This window comes from Crocodylus porosus, unplaced genomic scaffold, assembly GCF_001723895.1.
Source record: "Crocodylus porosus isolate Cpor-Errol unplaced genomic scaffold, CroPor_comp1, whole genome shotgun sequence".
Classification (NCBI taxonomy): Eukaryota; Metazoa; Chordata; order Crocodylia; family Crocodylidae; genus Crocodylus; species Crocodylus porosus.
The window spans coordinates 194,985,028-195,005,747 of NW_017728886.1; the positions used below are offsets into that span (position 1 = coordinate 194,985,028).

Genomic DNA, 20,720 nt, shown 5'->3' on the forward strand with positions numbered 1-20,720 from the left:
TCACTCATCGTGGTGCCCTGTGACCAGTGGGGTCCCTCAAGGCTCTGTCCTTGGACCCATACTGTTCAACATCTTCATTAGAAAGGATAAATCGACAAATTGGAGAGGATCCAATGACAAAAGCCAACAAAAAGGGTGAGGGGGGCGGGGACATGACTTAGAGGAAAGACTGAGGGAACTGGGCTTCTTTAGTCTAGAGAAGAGGAGACTGAAGGGATGTAACAGCAGCCTTCAGCTACCTGAAGCAGGGTTCGAAAGAGACTGGAGCTAGACTGTTCTCAGTAGTGGCAGATTACAGAACAAGGAGCAACAGTCTCAAGTTGAACCAACAGAAGTTTAGGGTAGATATTAGGAAGGAAGAATTTTCTTACTAAGAGGATAGTAACACACTGGAAGAAACTACTCAGAGAGGTGGTGGAATTTCCATCCTTAGAGGTTTTCAAGGCTTGGCTAGACAAAGCTTTGGCTGAGATAATCTAGCCAGGGATGGTCCTGCCTCGAGCAGGGGGTTAGATTAGATAACCTTCAGAGGTTCCTCCCAACCCTAATTTTCTATGATTCTGTGACCTCAGCAGTTAAGCTTCAATTCAACTTTTCCTAAGCAGTTTAGTGTGAATCATCATAATAACATACGAAATGAGGAAAGCTTGGGCATATTTAAAGTTATGCTGCCTCAGTGTACACATCAAGAATCTTGGAAACAAATTCAAGATTCCATTGCTGGTCCTATATTAATGAACAAAGAGTGTGCTAAACAATAGCCTACCTTACCATGATTTTAAATCATGTTAGCTAGTCCTAAAATGCCAGCTCTCTCTGACATTCTACCAGTTATTGCTGTCCCATCTGAACATCCTGTTCTTGACTTCTATGACATTCCATATAGGACACAAGGGTCCACCTACATAGATCTCCAAGTGGCAGCATGCACATTCACTTATTCAGAGATTCAGGATTTTCCTGATTCATTAACTGAAGTGGAATAACTGGAGCAAAAAAAATGTTCCTACCTATCTTAAGTTTTCCCCCCAATACTTAAAAGATAATTATTTGTCTTCTAACCTCACTTATTCTCATAATTCCTGAGTTGGGGTTTATGTATAATTCATTTATCCAAATGGCAACAATACAAAAAGTTTTAAATATCTCTAAAGAAATTTGCTAATACATGGCATTCTTCCAACCTTAATTCATAAGCTTTTATAGCTAATGTGATTAGAAAGTGAAGTAAAAAGATTTTCAGTTTGGTTTTTTATTTTTTATCCATAAAAAATACTGTTGACATCCACATATAACTAATGGAACAGCACCTAAAATTGGGAAGTTGGAGAAAAGTGGGCTTAAATAAGTAAGTTTAGTGGAGAAAAAGGAAATGAATAGAACACAAGCTGGAGACCAGAGCAGGATTTACAGTGTAAAATATTTTTTGGAAATTTGTTTAGTTTTCCAAAAGACATATTTCTTCTATTTTCCGAACTTCATAACCTTGTCTATCAATTATACTGGATGCTTCAAGTCCTGCTGAACATTTGAGAAAGAAAACAACAGTGATCTTAAATGTAACATTAGTGTTTCAATTCCTTTATATCACGTTTAAAAGTATTAATTCTGGAAAAATACTTCAAATTGTTCTAAATGGTATAAATGTACATTTTATTCAGGGTAAAAAGGGGAAAAAGAAAACCTGCTAGTAATAAAAGGCGATGTAGAAAACAAAAAGAAGGAATATTAAGGCAGAACAGAATAAATTGAAGCAGAATATTCCTGTAGTCAGCAGTGTTTCCAACTCTTTCATTCACAGCATATGAAAAAAAAGTTTTCATGAACAATAGATGGTTATTGTAAAGGTCTTCCTTAATAACTAGAGTGGTTCTTAGTAAAAACATCCTTGAATTATTTCTATTTACCTCTCCATGTTCCTTTAATACATCCTTTACAGCACTGCCTTCAAGATTCAGCTTTTCTTCCAGCAGAGGGCTGTGTTTCTTCATGAAGTCTACATCCTCCTGAATCTTTTTATTAACTGCTTTTATCTTAAGCACTTGGTTTTGTACCTGTTGTAACTGATGATTTTTACAGTGAAAATACCACTGCAACTCTGAAATATCTTGAGCACAAGCTTCATATTCTGTAAAGGGGAAAAATCTAATTAGTGGTGTATATGTGTGTATATAGATATAGATCTACATATATAAATAGGATATATATCACACACCTACACACATGCAACATATATTTAATGAGCTTATAAAATGTGTTGCTAGAGGGATCAAAATATTTTAAGAGTTATAACAGATTGCTGAAAGTTATTTTTTTAAAGACTAGAGAAAATATATTATGTTACAAGAAATACTATAAAATATTTTATGAAATAAAGAGCAGTGTGAAACTCATGCCTAATAATGTCCAGTACAATAAGCAAACAATCTTTTACTCTAGACAAGTTTACAATGAAGCAGTGAATGAGAGAGCAGAGCTAATTTCTGTGGAATCCACTACCTATCAGAAGAGTTTACACCAGCTTTGTACAACTTCCCCAATTGTAACACTGCTGTCTTTAAATTCTAAAATTAGGTATTTTGATGGAGGTAATATGACACCTATTGAAAGTAAAGAGAGCTAAGTGCCCAATCACTCTTGAGAAACAGATCTATGGCCATACACAGGCATTGTATTATAGTGCTAAATATATCCTTGCAGTATAAGCGTACAGCCATTCAATCTGTTTCTAACATTACAAAGACACTGAAAATACTAAAAAACAGTAATTCTTTCAAAGACAAACTTTTATGTTCCAGAGCATTATGTGGTCTTTAGGGCCCCCAATGTTCTCCATTCCCCCTCAGTACCTCCAAGGGAGAGGGAGAAAAAGAAAGTGGCTGGCTCCCTGATAGCCTACCCAGCAGCCAACTGTCAGGAAGCCCTGCCTGAAGGGTTTCTGCTGGCCACTCTGGTTGCATCCCCATCCAATTTGGCCAAAGAGCTGATTAGCAGAACCAGGCAAGAGCAGCTGTCACAGCCCCCTGCAGCAGGTCCCAGCAACTGCGGGCTCTGTCAGGTGATCAGTGACAGCCTGCCCCCTTTTGCAGAAGGAGAGAGGGCAGGCTACCAGTGATTGAGCTCCCCTGGGGCCCCATCATCACCTGGCTGGAGACCTAGCCTTTGAGATGACTTTGTAGCTCTCTAGCCAAGGATGAAGTACACTATATAATTAATTACAAATATTATAATTATAATATAACTATTATATAATTTCTTATACAGTGCTCAAAGGTTCCACAGTAGTTTTTCTTGCAGAATCGTTTAGGTAAATTAATTTTTAAAGGTAAGCCAATACAGTTCATTGCAGTGCTATCCAAGTCAATGCAACTCCAGCCTGTATTGTAATTACTTAGTCTTTCCTTCAAAATTAACTGAGTGCAATACAACAGATATTCTTAGCTTTAATCCCAGTACCTTTTTGCACCACTGCAGGAAGCTGTTGAAGTCTCCAGAGCGATATACAATCAATTTTCATGCCTAGGTTTTTCTTGCGCTGTTTTTCAAACTTCAAAGCTTCTTCAGCCTCTTTACAGTCAGCTTCTAGCCGCTTAATTAGCTCAATGACTTCTGATAATACAGCTTCAGTTTCCCGCTTCAAGGTTAATATGTTGCTGTCTAAACATATTTAAAAGTTATATAAACAAACATACACATGGTGTCTCAGCTCCATCCACAACGTAAAGTTGGCCTGTTCACATATACCAGATTATATACAATTAGTCACAAAACAAAATTGCACTCTATAGCCCTCTCTTATTTCTGACCCAGCATAGAGAATATATATAGTAAAACAGGTAGAGGAAAAACCTCTTCTGTGCTTCTCTCAGGAACAGGAAGACCATCCTAATAAAGTACAACTGACAATGTCTCTACTTCCCTTTAAAAAGTTTTTCCTCATTTCTGAAGAACTAATGACTACCTTAGAACACTGACAACATCGGGTTCTGGTAATACTAAGTGGGTCTATCAACATCACTGTGTAACTACTGGAATTTAAGTTAAAACACCAAAATTAACCTCTGTCAAAAAAACTACAAAAATGCTTCAAGCACTGAGGAATTGGTATATCCATAAAAGAACCTTTGAAGGGAAAAATGCTGTTCTCATTTATTAATCAGATCCATATAAACTATTTTAAAATACAATCTCTAGGGCTTTGCATGTGCCCCTAATTTTTCAGCTGAAATTTTTTGTCCAAATAACTACAAGCACAAGACAAGACACTGTTTAAAAGCTGGGGTTCAAATTCAAACCTCACCGAAGTCAATGCTGAAGTCTCTAGCTGTTGATACTTATTTACAACAGTTGTAATTGGCTTCCTTTGAATAATCAGACAGTCAAGTCTATTTTATTTTTAAAACAAAATTTTAAAACGTCCAAGCTGAATACTATTTTATTGTTCTGAACTGTGAAGGAGTGTTTCAGCCTTTATCTCAAGGGAATAACAGGAATAACCTGCAGTGAAATTATTGCAATCAGTCTGTGGAAATACCAAGAAAAAGTGTTCTGGAATTTCCAGCAGTTCCAAAGACTTATTCTTAGTAAGTCTGAACCCTAACAGTCTTAAAATACAGTAAAATTTTCATCACAGAAGCACAATATGAATCTGTATAAACAGAGTAATTTATGAATACAATTTAACAGTACTTAATATAACTTTTACCTTTCCTGTGAAAAATGTAAAAATCTCTAAAGTATTTACATTTTACATACATTATGACAGTTTTAAAATATGTTAAATAAGGAAACACTTAATTATTCAGAATTATCATAAAATATTTTTACCTTCACAATATATTGCAGTCTCTTTAACATCCAATGGAGAAGAGCTTGATAACTGAACATCTTTTCCCATTTTTGAAATCCTGAATTCAGAGTCAACTGTGAGAACAAATCTTATCATTCAAAATGTTATGCTGTTAAACAGATACTATCAAATGGGTATTCCTTTTTAGGACCAAAAAAAAAAAAAAAAAATCAAAACATACACGTTTTACAATTAAAAGTATCTGACAAGTAAATAAACTAGTACAGAGGGAATTATAATTACACACCTTCCATTTATATACTGTTTTGAAAGTTTATTTCATACTACATATGCTTCTCTAAACTTTTTATTTACTGTGGATTCTTAGCTCTTGAGGCATATATCCAGGTTCAACACACAGAAGTTTTTGTCCTCCTTTTTGTAGCTCAACATAGGTATTTGGCAAGACACTCTGGAACAGCAATGTAGGCACACTGACAAGTCACTTCTGGTTGCCATCACAATCACAAATGCAACTGTAAAGTTGCTGGCAGAAGCTGCTTTTTTCTTTGCCCACCTCACTCCCCCCAAACTGGTGTCCTGGATAGTTGCCCCTCTCTCTCCCCTCTCATTATGGCACTGCTCTAGAAAGTTTAAAAACTGATTCCATGCACATTTCCAATGTGAATACTTTATATCTTGAAAAATACTATTTATCTGAGTACTATCTATCTTCACTTCTACTTAGGAAGTGAAGGGCGCTACTTGGAATGAATTTTGCTTGCATGATGGTAGTGTTCCTACTTTCATACATACAAATAAAAAGCAAACACCTTATTGTTAATACCTACACCTGAAAAGCAACAACATATATCAAAAGAGAGGACATGACAAAAAAAGAAGACATTACTGCTCTTATATATTACTTCTGAAAAGCAAAAAAAATCAGAAACATTGACATTTTATCCTTGTGTGAAAAATCCTATGCTTCTGTCTTGACTTTTCTAGCAACAGTTCAGGAGGAGTAACTAACTGAGCAGGGTAACATTTAAAAGTTTATTTTATAAGTCAATACCTGTTTGTAAAATTGTCTTTTGACAGCTAGGAAGCCAGCTTTTATATGAGTATCACCTAATCTTTGGGAGTCCCCAGCCACTTAACTGCTGCCAGATACTTGAAGAAAATACCATCAGCTATTAAGGTGATGATATAGCTAAGAAAATTGAAAGCTCTATTTGCAGTGGTGGAAATCATTCTATGCCAGTAGCAAAATTGGGATCCTTTTCCAGACCAGAAATATCAGCAGAGATCTAATTCTTCTCTGAAGTGGAAATGGTGGAAGCAGCAGGTTACCCGTTTCCCCAATCAATAGGCAAGGAGGTAGCCGTGGGACCCCTGATACATACCCCAGCAGTCCGCAGTTACCTTACTGAGCATACAGAAAGGCCATCCTTTGTTTCTTACCAAAAAGACCATACTTAATGGGGTGGGACAGGTGGGATCTCAGAGCAGTATATCATGGATGGGTATGGATAAATATTCATTTGAAGTGCTAAGACTTTCTGGAAGACAAGGTTCTTTGGGTAAATCCACTATCTTTTATTAGACCAACTCAAATAGTTAGAAAAATTCTTCTTTGCAAGTTTTCAGGTACAATTACCCTTCGTTAGGCAGAAGAAGCATCTGCAAATGGTCTGTTCCTGGATGGAGTATTAAAGCAGCCAGAGGCCAGTACCTATGCAAGAAAGCCAGTCAGTTAAAATGTAAATTGAGGAGGTCAGTAGGTGAGAGACAAGTGGGGATGGGGAGGAGGGGGAGAGAGGGGAATGAAAATAGCTTTAGTCAATGGATGAGACACAGGAGGACAGGGGAAGAGAATTAATATATGCATTCCCCTTCTTACACCCACCTCTCCCCTACTGACCACCTCAATTTATATTTTAACTGACTGGCTTTCTTGCATAGGTACTGGCTGGCCTCTGGCTACTTTACTGCTCCATCCAGAAAGAGCACAGACCATCTTCAGACATTTCCTCTACCTGACAAAGGGTAATTGTACCCAAAAGCTTTCAACAAAAAATGTTTCCAACTATCTGAGTTGGGCTAATAAAAGATATCGGATTTACTCAAAGAACCTTGTCTGCCTATTTCCTTAGGCCAACACAGTGACAACCTACACCCCTGAAACATGGAAGGTTTTCTGAATTGAAGCACCATGAAAACAGAGAAATAAATCTGTGTACAGCCTTCAAGCACCTGATCATCCAGAGCACCCCAGAGCATTGCAGACTCTATATGTGCTGGCAATCCAGAGCTAGGGGGCTGGTGTACAGGGATTCCCAGTGTGCTTTGCAAGCACCCCCTTTCTCCCCCCCATATCTGCAGAGGTTCCAGACGACAGCTGAGAGCAAAAGGAAAGTACCAATTGGCTGACCACCCTGAGAACCACACCCATCCAGGACCAACCGTAACCCCCAGGGCTGGGATTGCATAGCCAGTGTACCTGTTCACAGTTTCCACTGCCAAAAAGACTCAGTTTTACTTCAGCCCATAATGGATGACTCCATTTTAGATTTGGTTTTGGAAAATTATGAAGGCACCATCAGGAACAACCTTAGTCATGAGTTGACTCACTTTTATATAAATGGAGATAAGAAAAGTAGGTCTATAATTACTTTTATTACTATTTCCAAAGGACAAGTTTTGACAAACTAAGGGAACTAATCAGTGAAGTAACACGGAAAGAAAAGTCCAAGGATATGAATGCAGAGACGACCTCGGATTTCTAAGCCCAGTACAGTAGGTCCAGTGAATGCCAAATGCCATGCTCCCACTGAAGCAGAGTTAAAGCCTGCTACTTTTGCTTTTTAAAGCTTGTTCAGCTTCTGCAAGGGGTGGTGGTACACAGCATCATGTACCATATGTGTACATGACCAAGGCTATGGCCACACGGACTCTGGTTCATCAACCAGTTTGGCGTAGGCAAGTCTCCAACGAGAAAGGCAATGCAGGAGGTGTTCCTGCCTATACAATGGGTGCTGGTACCATGATTCACTAGCCTCATCAACCCACAGGAGGTCAGCAGCAGGGAGAAAGCTCCAATGCTGACTCCACTTCAGGAATGGGGACTGCAAGGACTCACATTTGTCCCAGCCATAGCCTTTACAAACTACAGCAATCAGTGTCTGCACCAAGAACATGCACACTTCCTGATCTCACTGCTGCACTGTAGGGCTCTGAGACTGCCTATATGCCAGGCAAGGCACTGAGGAGTCTTCCCCTTCATCCCAGCTGTGCATTTGCTGTTCATTAAAGCAGAGAGCTGCCTGCTGAAGGACCTGCACACAAGCCATGAGTTCCTGGATCAGTGACCTTGTTTTCTAGTACTTTGAGTTCTAGTACCTTGACACTTTGTAGCATAGCAGCCGTTTGCCTCACAAAGGCCCCAAGTTGAAAAGCAGGCAGAAAAAGTCCCCTGCTTAGTGCTTTTCCTCCAGGCTGGCTTGCAGATCATGTCAGAGATGCCGATGGGAAAGGAACCGCTATTTCAGGCATGGCAGGAGGGTCCAAGATGTGGATTCCTGCTCTGTCCTCAGTAAGGAAGGAGCTTATCCACAAAGAAAGAAGGCTGAACAATCCAACCACATGGTAATATGTGGGCCTGGCTCTGCATCCCTAGTAGAGTGCTCTGCCTCCCTCATATTCCTCTCCCTGCATACAGTGCACAAGGCTGGTCCAGAGTGCATGCTGCATGCAGCATCCCACCTGCAAGGCCTAATGAGTTTGACACCCCTCCCTTTTCTACAGTAACTGTAGTTGAAATGTTATAGTCAGTGTGAATCCATCTCTACTGGTGACATGAATGTTTCATAGTTTGTAGGGCTGAGCAGATCATCAAGTCTGACCCCCTGCCATGGCAGGAAAGAGTACTGGGGTCAAACAACCCCAGCAAGGTGTTCGTCTAGCCTCCTCTTAAAGTTGGTTCCAGATCCTAGCCACCCTGACAGTGAAGTAGCGCCTCCTGATGTCTAACCTGAATTTACCCTCTGTCAGCTTGTGACCATTATTTCTAGTCACTCCTGGTAGTGCTCGGGGGAACAGGGACTCCCCCAATGCCTGCTGGTCCCCTCTAACTTGCTTGTAACAGGCCACTAGACCCCCCTCAGCCTTCTCTTGTGGAGGCTGAACAGGTTCAGGTCCCTTAGCCTCTCCTCATAGGGCCTGCCCTGCTGCTCATCATGTGAGTGGCCCTCCTCTGGACCCTCTCCATGTTGTCCACATCCCTCCTGAAGTGTGGTGCCTAGAACTGGATGCAGTACTCCAACTGGGGACTGACCAGTGTTGCATAGAAGGGGAGGATCACCCCCTTGGATCTGCTTGAGATGCATCTGTGGCCAACAAGGTATGGTTGGCCTTCCTGACTGCATCTCCACACTGCTGGCCCATGTTCATCTTGGTATCAGTGATGATTCCAAGATCTTTTCTGCCTCTGCACAGATGAGAAGGGAGTTCCCCTACCTGTAGGTATCCTGCTGGTTCTTCCTCCTCAGGTGCATCACCTTCTACTTGTCAGTGTTGAAACCTATCCTGTTCTCATCCACCCATCCCTGTAGCCTGTCTAGGTCTGATTGCAGTGTATTCTTCCCTTCTAGCGTGCCCACGTCCCCCCATATGTGTTCTATGCCTTCGCATGACACCTTGAGAGGACCCAAAAGGTGAAGCAACCACAACTATGAAACTACTATGAAACTATGAAACTCCCTCCAAGTTTCTTTATCATCTAAAGCCCATTTTAGCCTACTATGAAACTATGAAACTCCCTCCAAGTTTCTTTATCATCTAAAGCCCATTTTAGCCAAGAATCAACATCAAGAAAGGAGGGTTTGTGGGATCCATAATGACTACTTCTCAAAAGAACAGTTATTTTATACTGTTATAGAAGAAAAACGTTATTTTATAAAAAAGAAAAAAATAGTTACTTATTAAGTGTCAACATAGATCCTACTTTAGGTGACTGGCAAGAATTATCTTCTTTAGGATGGCAGGAAGGATATACAATCTTTCTTTCTGAAAACTTCATCACTGCTTCCTATCTTTGCCTCCCACTAGAATGTGGGCTGACAGGAATGAAGGGTACCTGCCACAGTCAAACAGGGATTGAAGAATGACTCCAATATCTCACATCAGATCTTCCAGCAAAATCTACTGCATAATTCTTTAAATAAGAGCAGAATGATTCGTGTAGAAGTCTTTCAGATTTCAAATATTGAAACATTTTGTAAAAAGGCCAAAGACATTACTTGTGCTCTTGCATGGTAAACTTTGATAGACAGTAGGAGAGATGAAGTTAGGTAGTTAGTATGTGGACTACTAATTACTGTAGAACTGGGAATGCCTCTCAGCCTGAAGTTCAAATACTTTTATGTGTAGTCCTCTGTTCTTCAGGGACCATGTCACTCATATTGAACACATGTCCCTCATTACTTGGAGACAGTAATCCACCCCCATCCCATTTCAGATGCATCTGTGGCCAGTGCTCTGGATGGGAAGGGGGTTTCAAATAGTAACACTTTCAGGGAACTACTAGGGGATAACTACCAGAACAATACTTTGAAAATACATGATAGGACTAGAAATAAGTTTGCTTTATTAAAGTTCTCTTGGCAAACAAGCTAAACACGGCCAATGTGTTTCAGACCTAAGCCATATGTATGTCGGTATATAGCCACAGAGAACAACATAAATCTGAAACATCATGGACTTTTTAACTTTGACTAGTTAAAATATAGTAACTGACCTTTTAAACAAATTTAGTAAATGGTTTATATAAAAATCAATCAAAAAATTAAGAAACTGTAAACTCAGCAGAATGATTTTACAAATAGCACAGAACACTTCACTGAAGTAGAGTTTAACAGACAATCTGTTCTTAGCAGTTAGTATTTCCAAACCAAGGTAAAAAAAAAAAAAAAAAAAAAAAGAATGTTTCAAAATCCATATTCAAGTAGCTGTGGAAGGCACCCGATTCCCCAAAGCACCTAGTACTTAACTGCTTTCACTGAAAATCAATTGAAGATTTAGTGGAGATGCTTCACATCCTCTTACCAGTTTCCCAAATCCTTTAGTTTTCTTAAAAAAAAACTATACAAGAAAGCATACTAATTTTATTTTCATTTGAAGCAGGGAAAATATACTATTAAAGTTAATAAAATGTGTATTTCTTTGTCTACTTTCTCAAACAATTATTGCCATTAAAACACAATATATGTAAAATTCTTACCACAGAATTTTCTCCTTAAGTATGTGATCATACTGCAAATGGAAAAAAGTAAATGTCAGTAAACATATGGATCAAATAGATTTTCTAATTTCCAACACAAATTTAACAGTCTGCTAAACTTCATATTACAAGCTGGACACATTAAACAACTACAGTTTTGACCATTTTTCAAAATAACAAAAACCATGAATCTGAATTAGGTCCCCAAAACAAACTTTTCAATATCCTTTCAGACAAATCTCTAGGCAAATCCAGAAAGAAAAGAAAATATACAATACCAAAATACTGATTCCCATCTTCATAAAATCTAAGCAATAAATGACCTACATCATGCTAAAAATAAGTAAACAAAAATATTCTGCAAGTAAAAATAGAACCAACCTATGCAAGTTAACCTAACTTGTCTGGGATATACAGACACTGCATTTCGAGAATTTATTTTACTTTTAGTCTTAACTATCTTCTCTTAATCTTTATTCTTTAAAGACAGCAGAGTTCTCTAGCAGATGTTTAATTTAATTTGTGGCAAAATTCAAAGCTCTCTATAGTGAAGAGAAATCTTCCCATTGAATTCAAAGAACTTTTGACAAAGCCCACAGAGACTGCTACTGCAGGAGTGTTGAATGGGTACACAAGTCAAACTTCAAGGTCTAAGTATTTAGGTGTTACAGCTCTGCTGAACCCAATGCAGCTATAAACAGACTGCTAAAAACGGCCAGAGGTAGCTAATTTGAGTGCTCATATATTGGTACTGCAGAGTAAACATAAGTTTATTATTTTAGAAAACATGTATTGTGTATAGGTATATTCTCACAGCAGCCTTGACTGCATTCCCAAAGATGACCATTGTAAATTTCCTGCCATATTATCAACAGTTATGCATTTTCCTCTTCCCTCTGCTTATCTGTCCATAGATAGCCTCTCTTCTCCCCCTACAGTTTGTTTCTCTCTTCAGTCTTCTCTTCAGAAACATATAGTGCTAGCTGCCAGCTATGTTCATGCCCTGCGCCAAAGTAAGCAAGGCATTTTTAGAAAGTCCTATACATTCATAGATTATAAGGCTGGAAGCGACTTTGGAAAATCAATCAGGTCCAGCCCCCTGCACCAAGCAGGAAAGATAACTGGGGGTCAGCTGACCCCAGCAAGGTAACCGTCTAGTCTCCTCTTGAAGATTTCCAGGGTAGGTGATTATTCCACCTCTGGAGGGAGCTTATTCCACGGTCTGGACACCCTGACTGTGAAAAAGTTTTTCCTAATGTTGAGCCTGAATCAGTCTTCCAGGAGATTGTGGCCATTACTCCTACTTTTCCCCTCAGGTGCCCTGGTGAACAGTTGCTCACTGAGCCCTTGACATAGCCCTTGATGTACTCCCCTAGTGTAGCAGTAAGTTGCTACCAGGTCCCCTCTCAGCCTTCTTTTCCTCAGGCTGAAGACTCCCAGATCCCTCAGCCTTTCCCTGTATGGCTTACCACGTAAGACACTGATCATATGGGTGGCTCTTCTTTGGACTGTCTCAAGCTTGTCCGCGTCCTTGTTAAAGCATGGTGCCCAGAACTAGACAGTACTCCAGCTGAGGTCTCACCAGCACTGAGTAGAGCAGAAGAATCACCTCCTTGGTTTTGCTGGAGATGCATTGATTGATGCATGTGAGAGCATTATTTGCCCTACTGGCTACACCATCACACTGTCGGCTCATATTCATACTGTGGTGTATTATTACATTATTACCACCACATCCCTTTCATTTGTGGTGCTAGTCAGTTTGGTGCTGGCAAGCCTGTAGGTGTGTTGGGGGTTGCTTGTCTTGAGGTAGACCACTTTACGTTTCCCAATGTTGAACTTCATCAGGTTCCAAACCGCTTAACTTGCTAGCCTGTCTAGGTCAACCTGTATCTGTAGCCTATCTTCAAGCATGACCACGCTTCCCCATAACTTGGTATCGTCTGCAAACTTGGCCAGTGAGCAATTCACCCCCACATGCAAATCATTAATAAAGATGTCGAAAAGTTCTGGACCAAGCACCAACCCCTGTGGGATACCACTGCCCACTTCTCACCAGGACAACACAGATCCATTCACTACAACTCTCTAGGTCCTATCCTGCAGCCACTTTCTCACCCACCTGACTTTCTAGGAGTTAAGCCCACAATCCTGCAATTTTCTCATGAGGATAACATAGGATACTAGATCAAAGGCCTTTTGCAAGTCAAGGTATACAATGTCATTCTGCTCTCTCATGTCCAGGTGGCAAGTTACCTGGTCACAGAAGGAGATGAGGTTGGTGAGCCAAGACCTGCCTGTGACAAAAGCTTTGCTGGCTGTCGTTCAGAATCTTACTATTCAAACCACTAGGAAAAGAGGATATTTCATACTTGGCGAAAATAACATACATCTAAAGGGATACATTTCTGAGTTACAGAACTAGCACCATGTCATCATGGCTCATCAGGCTGTAGTTTAAAAATGAACATAGGAATCCTCTCTCAAGATATAATCTTGTTATCTAGAAACCTAAAGACCGTACTAATATTTGGGCATTTTTAGTTCATATGTACCTGTTGAAAGAATTTTTCAAGCTTTACTTCCAGCTCTTGAATAAGATGAATAACTTTGTTAACACATAACGATGGTGTATTTACCAAAGCGCAACTGCGACGCCTGGTTGGATAACCTAATAGCACCTCTTTGCTCTTGCCTGGAAAAAAAAAAGAATATGGAACATTATGTACAAAACTCAGCAATTTAGTAATACTGGATAGATTTCTTTTTTATATCTGCAAACAATATAGATATTGTGAATGACTAAAAAGATAAAGCACCTAACTCTAAAACATTCTGTACAAACTTCTATCCTACACTGATTTACAAAACAAACATCAGATCAAACCAACTTTACAGATTTTAGGAAATTACAAGTAGAAAATGGTCACGGATTAAAAGCAGGCCTGGTTCACCGATGTCCTGGATGCCACACACATCCTAAAAGTGGTTAAACTGCAGCTATGGACCATGTTAGCACAGCTGCTGGAGCCTCCATTTTGGTGTGTTTCCAGAATTCAGGGGGTGAATACCACTACAGCTTGCCTCCCCATGCCCTTATCCACTGCTTAAGTTGGGGCCTTTGGTCACTACTGGCTACTAAAGTCAGCAGCAGCAGAAAAGGGGGTAAACAGCCATGGCATTCACCCCCACCCTTTGTTCAAAGGCCATGCCAACCAGTGGCTGTCAGCCACACCAACAAGCCACTGCCCCACCACCAGAGGTGGATCATCCAGCCTCTGAGAAGCTCTGATGTTTAGATCTGACCACCAGGCCAAATAAGTTGGACACCCCTGGGTTAAGGAATAAAATCTAAAATGAGACAAGGGAAATCTAAGAAAAAAGGGAACTAAAACGAAGAAAAAGAGAGAGAGACAAGACAAAGGGCTTAAAAGGCCAAAATGCAGTTTACTATGCTCCCCCATCTCCAGATTTACCATAATTGGAATGAGTTTGATGGTTTTCATCTGTTCCTCCAAGCAAACTTGTTTAAAACAAAAATGACAACAAATAATAGGATGTGATTACCACTTTCTCCTCTAGAAAGGCTGAGACTAGAATAAAAGGGATCACAGGACACTAATGGTTCTGTAGGCAAACTTGAACTGCTCCTGAATATATTAAACCTGGCTGTAGCCAGAGTAACCTTTTATTTTTAAAAAGGATGGAGGCACAGAAAAAACACTTTTCATTTTCTGGAAACTACCTCATTTACATTACCCTATTTACAAAATTCAAATGACCTGAAAATACATTTTTTTTTATGAAGTCACTCAGGTTAAACCACCACTCAATTTTCCTCTCCCCTTATACAGTTCTACAGCTTGATACAAAGCCAGACTATGCCACCTGACTCGCATTTAAGTAGTATAGAGAATTCCAATTGGCTGTCCTGTAAAACCCCTAGATACAAAATCATGTGAGGTTAAATAATGTCATTGGTGCATCGACACATATGTTTTGCTGCAGAGAAAACTAATTAGCTCTGCAGTCAAGTGTCACTGTTTACATATGCACAAAGCATATTAGGGCACAGTAAACCAATTCAATCTGCTGTACGATTAGTAGAATTGGGGACAGTACTATCTTACAGAGGAGTAAATAGCTACGCTGAAACATGTGTAGATGCTGACTGGGGATGTAAATTGTGCGCAGTCAGCATAGCCAGCCAGGGGCCTGCTCTGCCCCAATTCAAATTGCTGCTGTCCTCAGCGCACATGTAGACGCCGCGCCCAGAAGCAGTTTACTCTGGCTCTAACTGCTCCTGAGCTTACTGCTTTACATTAATTGCACGTTACCCACTGTGTCCTGAAAAAGAATTTCAACTATAACTGTAACTGAAATTGAGATGTAACAAAACAAACAAACAAACAAAAACAATTCTTCCCTTGGAGAAAGTTTCACTTATTGTCTTGGCAGCAAATGAAACAGAAATTTGTGTGATTTCAAACCATTCCAGATAAAAGCCAAGGACCTTTTAACCTCAATTTGTGGTGAAGAGTCTCATCAGGATGGGAATGACAGCTTGCAGAAAATATTGGCAGGATAACTGACTAAGGCGACCATTCAACACTGCCTCTGGAAGGAATTTTGGATGACTCTATATGGGAAGCCAATGGTCTGTGCAGGGTGCACATGCTGCACTCCCTAACAGGTAGGTAGTACAGCAGTTGTACTTCTCCTATATACAGAAACACAATTGCTCTTCCCATTTTCCTCTAAAGTGCTGAATCTCTGCATCATGTTCTACATAAACCAGTGCTTAAAAGGCACAATGTGGCTCAAAGTCTACACAACTGAAGTAGAAAAAAAAAAAGAGTAGAAAAGATAAGACTTAAGATTCCTAATGCTACATTATTTCAACTTTGCTGAAAATATTTAGAATCTTCTTTTTGTCCTATTAAATCTATAATACATTAATACTGGATTTTTCAAATGCACTTCCAAATGCATAAAAAGGTGGCCAAAATAATGTTGCCATTTTTTGCATTTCCTGATTCTCTTTAAAGTATTATTTAAGTTAAATTTTCTCAATGATTTTTTTAAGTCAGCGTATTTAACAAGAATTCATCTTCAACAGACTGTAACCACAAACTACATGAACAACTTTACAAATCCACTCATAAATGGCAAGTAAAATGTACTTTGATGAGAAAGCGAATTATTTTCTGCAGAATGTAAAAGTGATATGTAATTCTAGTCAACTTTATAGTTATTCCAAACAGAAAAAATAATTTTGATTTCAGGGGAAAGACAGGGAGGTAGATAATGACTGGATTTAATGTCACTAGGGCCCTCTCTCCCTAGCTCCACAAAAGTTGTCAAGCATTATTGCAAGTAGGAGGAGAGAAAAGAAATTTAATATATATTAAATCAGTTACAAAATCATAAAAATAATTAGTTCTTTTTAAAAGGCTTTCAAAACCTAAATCAATTGAAAGCTGTATAATATAAAAGTTTAGACAGAGGACTTACCAGGTGGGGGCTCACTACTATCCTTGGAAGAACAGGAAAGTGATTGCGTCTCAAACATTATTGCGACTAGACCTTGCAGCCTAATTTAAAGAAATGAAATATTTATTGAAGACAAGTGCATTTATTTCAATCACCCTAGAAAACAGTATTTCTGCAGGTTTACATAACTATATTGGTAGTAAAAGGCAGACACATTTTCTGTATATGGGCGAGTGACTTTGATATTACAAACCACCAAATGAAACCATCTCAATCATAATTTAATTAACTAAAACTGTGGATAAAGAACAGGCTGTCAAGTCTTCATGCACATAGCCTAAACGTTTAAATTATGCATGTTATTTTGTATTCAGCCATGAGCACAATTAATAACAGCAAAGATTTAAGAGACAAAATGGATGACCTACAATATTATTTTGAACAAACATAATAGCCATTTGACAATGATCCATAAATATGTAAAATCTGTAAAAGATAATCATGTTTGTCTACAGGGATAGAGAGACCCATGCAAGGGAAAAAAGAAAAACCTACTAAATCCCACGCAAACTAACTAGCAAAGGTTACCACAGTAAATACTCTAAACAGTGTTAAAAAAGACATGAACATTTATAATAAAGAGGCGAAAGAATGCTAGAGAAATGAAACTGCACCAAATATGCTAAATGGAATGCCAAAGACACTATGGCACATTAGTAGCATGGATTTGTTTCTTTTATATTAATGTAACAGGCCCTGAAAAACTCCAGCACGTTAGTTCCTAGATTGTTGGTGCAAAACAGATTCTTGGGAGCACAGGTTCACAATACATGCACAAAATGTTGTTTGCTTGCTGATTTTTCTAAGCACACAAGTTACATGGGAATGGCATGTGGAAAAGTGTCTAATAAGCCAACTCATTTGTCCATGCAAAGTTATGCTAGGTAAGGTTGGGGTTTTGTTTTAGTCATGATGGATCAGCAAACATACAAGGCGGAAAAAGCCCTGTACTCTTATACTACTAAGATTTTGTAAAATCTGGCACTTTTTCAATTTTCCAAAAGTACTTTTTTCCAGTGGTGGGCCCTAATAATTTGCAAAGGAATTGACTAATTTAGCTAACACACAGAATTTTAAATATATCTGTAAGGCTAGGAACAGACATTCAAAAAGCCCAAGCCTTAATTGATTCAATCTTTGCAGGTTAGTCTAATCCACATAGATTGAACTGGATTTGCGAGTGAATAGACATTTAGATTCCAGAAATTCAGGCAGATGCCTTCAGTGGCTCAGGCTAGAAACTGGGGGGGCGCTAAAACGAGCCCTCCCTTCCCTTCAGGCTGGAGGAAAGCTGAACTGAGAGGGGCATAGCCAGGCCCCAGCAGGCTGAGTATGACTGGGGGTTTAAGCCCCCACCCTGAAGGGACCGCAGCCAAACTCTGCCTGGCTTTTCCCCCCTGCTCATGACTCAGCATGGCTTGGGACAACCCAGAGCCCCCCTCCCAGCCAGGGGGCAATCCCATTGTGCATTCCCAGCTGCCAGCATCAGGATTTTGCTTGGCAAAGCCCAGGAGCAAAGACCTGACCGGAAGGAGGGAGGGGCCCAGGAGCCAAGGTCCATAAAGGAAAGCTCCTGTCCGGCAGCCTCTTCTACCTGCTGGAAAGCAGTGCCCAGGATGGCCCTGGCCCCAGCCCCTGCAGCAACATACATGGTGCGGGCTTGCCCCTTCAGCCCCAGTGTTATTACCTGTGTCCCCCAGGCCACTGAGCGCCAAGCTGGACATGCCTTGCTCACTGTTCTTCTACCTCATGGTGGCACAGCACAGCCCTGAGTATGAGGCACCAGGTTCAGGGTTCTACCCCTATGGCTTCCCTGCTGCAGTCAGGGGGGCCTGCTCTGGCCATACTGGTTGGCATCACTCGCACCACCAAACTGCAGTCAGCTGCCAGGTGGGCCGATGGCAACAGGGAAGCTGTAGGGGTAGCACCCCATGCCTGGTACGCAAAGCCATGGTGCACCTACAGCCTCCTTGCCGCTGCCATCTAGTGTGTGGCCAGAGGCTGACCTAGCATGGCTCACTGCAGTGAAGGGGACAAGAAGAGGGTTTATTCTCCCCTCCATTCCCTCTCCCCATGGGATCTCCAGCCAGGGTCTGCCTGGCCAGGTGCGAGCAGCAACGGTGGCAGCCATGACTGGCAGACCCCAGCTGTAGTCCTCCAGTAGAAGATGGGATAGAGGGATAAACCTCCTCCTTGCCCCCTTCACCTCATGGGGCCATGCCTCAGGTAGTGGTGACAGCAGCAGCAGGGAAGCTTGAGGCAGAGTACAGCACTGGGCACCATGCACAGGGTACTACCCCTACAGATTCCCCGCCACCACTACCACTTCCCCACCATTGCCACAGCCATCATAGGAGCCCACTCTGGCCGTACTAGCAGGCGTCACACAGGCTGCTGAACTGCAGTCAGCTGCCAGGCAACACACAGTGGCAGCAGGGAAGCAGATAGTGCCCTGTGCCTGGTACATAGGGCAACACTGCGCCTATGGCTTGCCCATTGCCACCTGCTCACCCAATGGCTGACTGCAGTTTGATGGCCTGGGCAGCACCTACTAGGACAGCCAGCGTGGGCCCCCATGACAGCAGCCAGCAGCAGCAGTCGTGGGGAAGCCATAGGGGTAGAACCCCACACCTGGTACATGGGGCTATGCTGTGTCCCCCCACTCCCACCCCCAAGTAGCAGAAGAGCCAGCAGTGCATGCCCAACCTGGTGCCCAGCAGCCACAGGTAACAGGACTGGGGCTGAGGTCACACTGTGCGCACTGCTGCATAAACTACGGCCAGCCTGGGCACCACTCTCCAGCATGTAGAAGGGGCCACCAGGCAGCAGCTGCTTCCCCAGCTGCATGCTTGGCTCAGCTAGCTGACACATTCAAGCCCCTTCCCTGCTGCCCACCAGCCTGAGTCCCTCTGCTTGGTGGGGCTCACATCCATGATGGAGCTGCTGCTACTATGATCCCTCTGTGCCTATCCCCACCTAGGCTTAGGGTCGTTTGGCTCCCCTCCTTCCCTACAATCAGGTCTTTGCTTCTGGGCTGCCCCAAGCGACACCCCAGCCCCAGCAGCTGGGAAGGAGCAGTGGGATCATTCCCTGGCTGGGAGTGGGGTTTTGTGAACAAGGGGGGAAAGCCGAGCAGACCCTGGCTGGGGTCTCTACCGGTGGGACGGGGGGGGAGGTGAATTAAACTTCCTTCCATCCCCTTTTCCCTTAAGGTTGCTCCCAGGGCTGGCCATGCCCCCCACTTCTCCAGCAGTGCATGGTGGGGAATGCCTGAGAGGGCCTGCTGTGCCCCGTCAGGCAGATTTCAGCTGGGATCCCACAGTGGAAGAGGGGGGAAATAAACAAACACTCACTCTCCCTGCCCCCTTCGCCTAAAGGGGCCATGCCAGCCAGCATCTGGCCATGCTTCTACCCCTGCTCCAGCTAAAGCAGACAGCACAACCCAGCCCAGGGCTGCAGAGCATGCTGGGATGCTAGGGGACTCTGATTTAACTTAAACCAGGAATGGATCTGGGACAGAAGTTCCATAAACTGGTTTAACCTCATTCAGTCATGTTTAATACTAACTAAACACAAGCTAATTCTATTCCATCTTGGAGGAAAGGCAGCAAGAGGGCACAGCAGCCGCCCTAGCTCTCCAGGAATCTAGCAGACGACCTGACGCTAAAAAGAAAGGCTTACAAAGGATGGAGGATAGAATTCACCTCCAAGGAGGAATATTCTGCACTGATCCAGTCCTGCAGGGAGCAAACCAGGAAAGCCAAGGCTGCAACTGAACTCCAACTTGCTTCGAGCATCAAGGACAATAAGAAGTCCTTTTTCAGACATGTGGGGAGCCGGAGGAAAAAGCAAGGGCAGCATTGGACCACTGCTGAACCAGATGGGACAACTGATGCCCAGGAAAAAGCCAACCTTTGAAATGGGTACTTTGCGTTGGTCTTTCATCAGTCCCATTGGACGCCCATGCTCGCTACGGGACAGGAAGGTCCAAGTCAGGGAGATCCTGACCTCGTGAAGGAACACCTTGAGAAGCTGGATACCTTCAAGTCAGCCAGCCCTGACAATCTGCACCCCAGGGTACTCAAGGAGCTGGCGAGC

The 20,720-nt window shown here is 41.7% G+C and overlaps 1 protein-coding gene across 1 annotated transcript in view; it reads right to left on the reverse strand.

The window, feature by feature from the left end:
- The window catches only part of CCDC178 (coiled-coil domain containing 178), a 292,890-nt gene extending 276,231 nt beyond the window's left edge, over positions 1–16,659 (reverse strand). Inside the window, exons 1-6 of the mRNA XM_019547626.1 lie at positions 16,584–16,659; positions 13,625–13,764; positions 11,070–11,101; positions 4,828–4,907; positions 3,457–3,657; positions 1,908–2,128 (exon numbers count right to left, since the gene is read on the reverse strand). Coding sequence (XP_019403171.1) covers positions 1,908–2,128; positions 3,457–3,657; positions 4,828–4,907; positions 11,070–11,101; positions 13,625–13,764; positions 16,584–16,641 — 732 coding nt within the window. The 5' untranslated portion in view covers positions 16,642–16,659. The remainder of the gene's footprint in view (positions 1–1,907; positions 2,129–3,456; positions 3,658–4,827; positions 4,908–11,069; positions 11,102–13,624; positions 13,765–16,583) is intronic.
- Between the last annotated feature and the right edge of the window lie 4,061 nt (positions 16,660–20,720).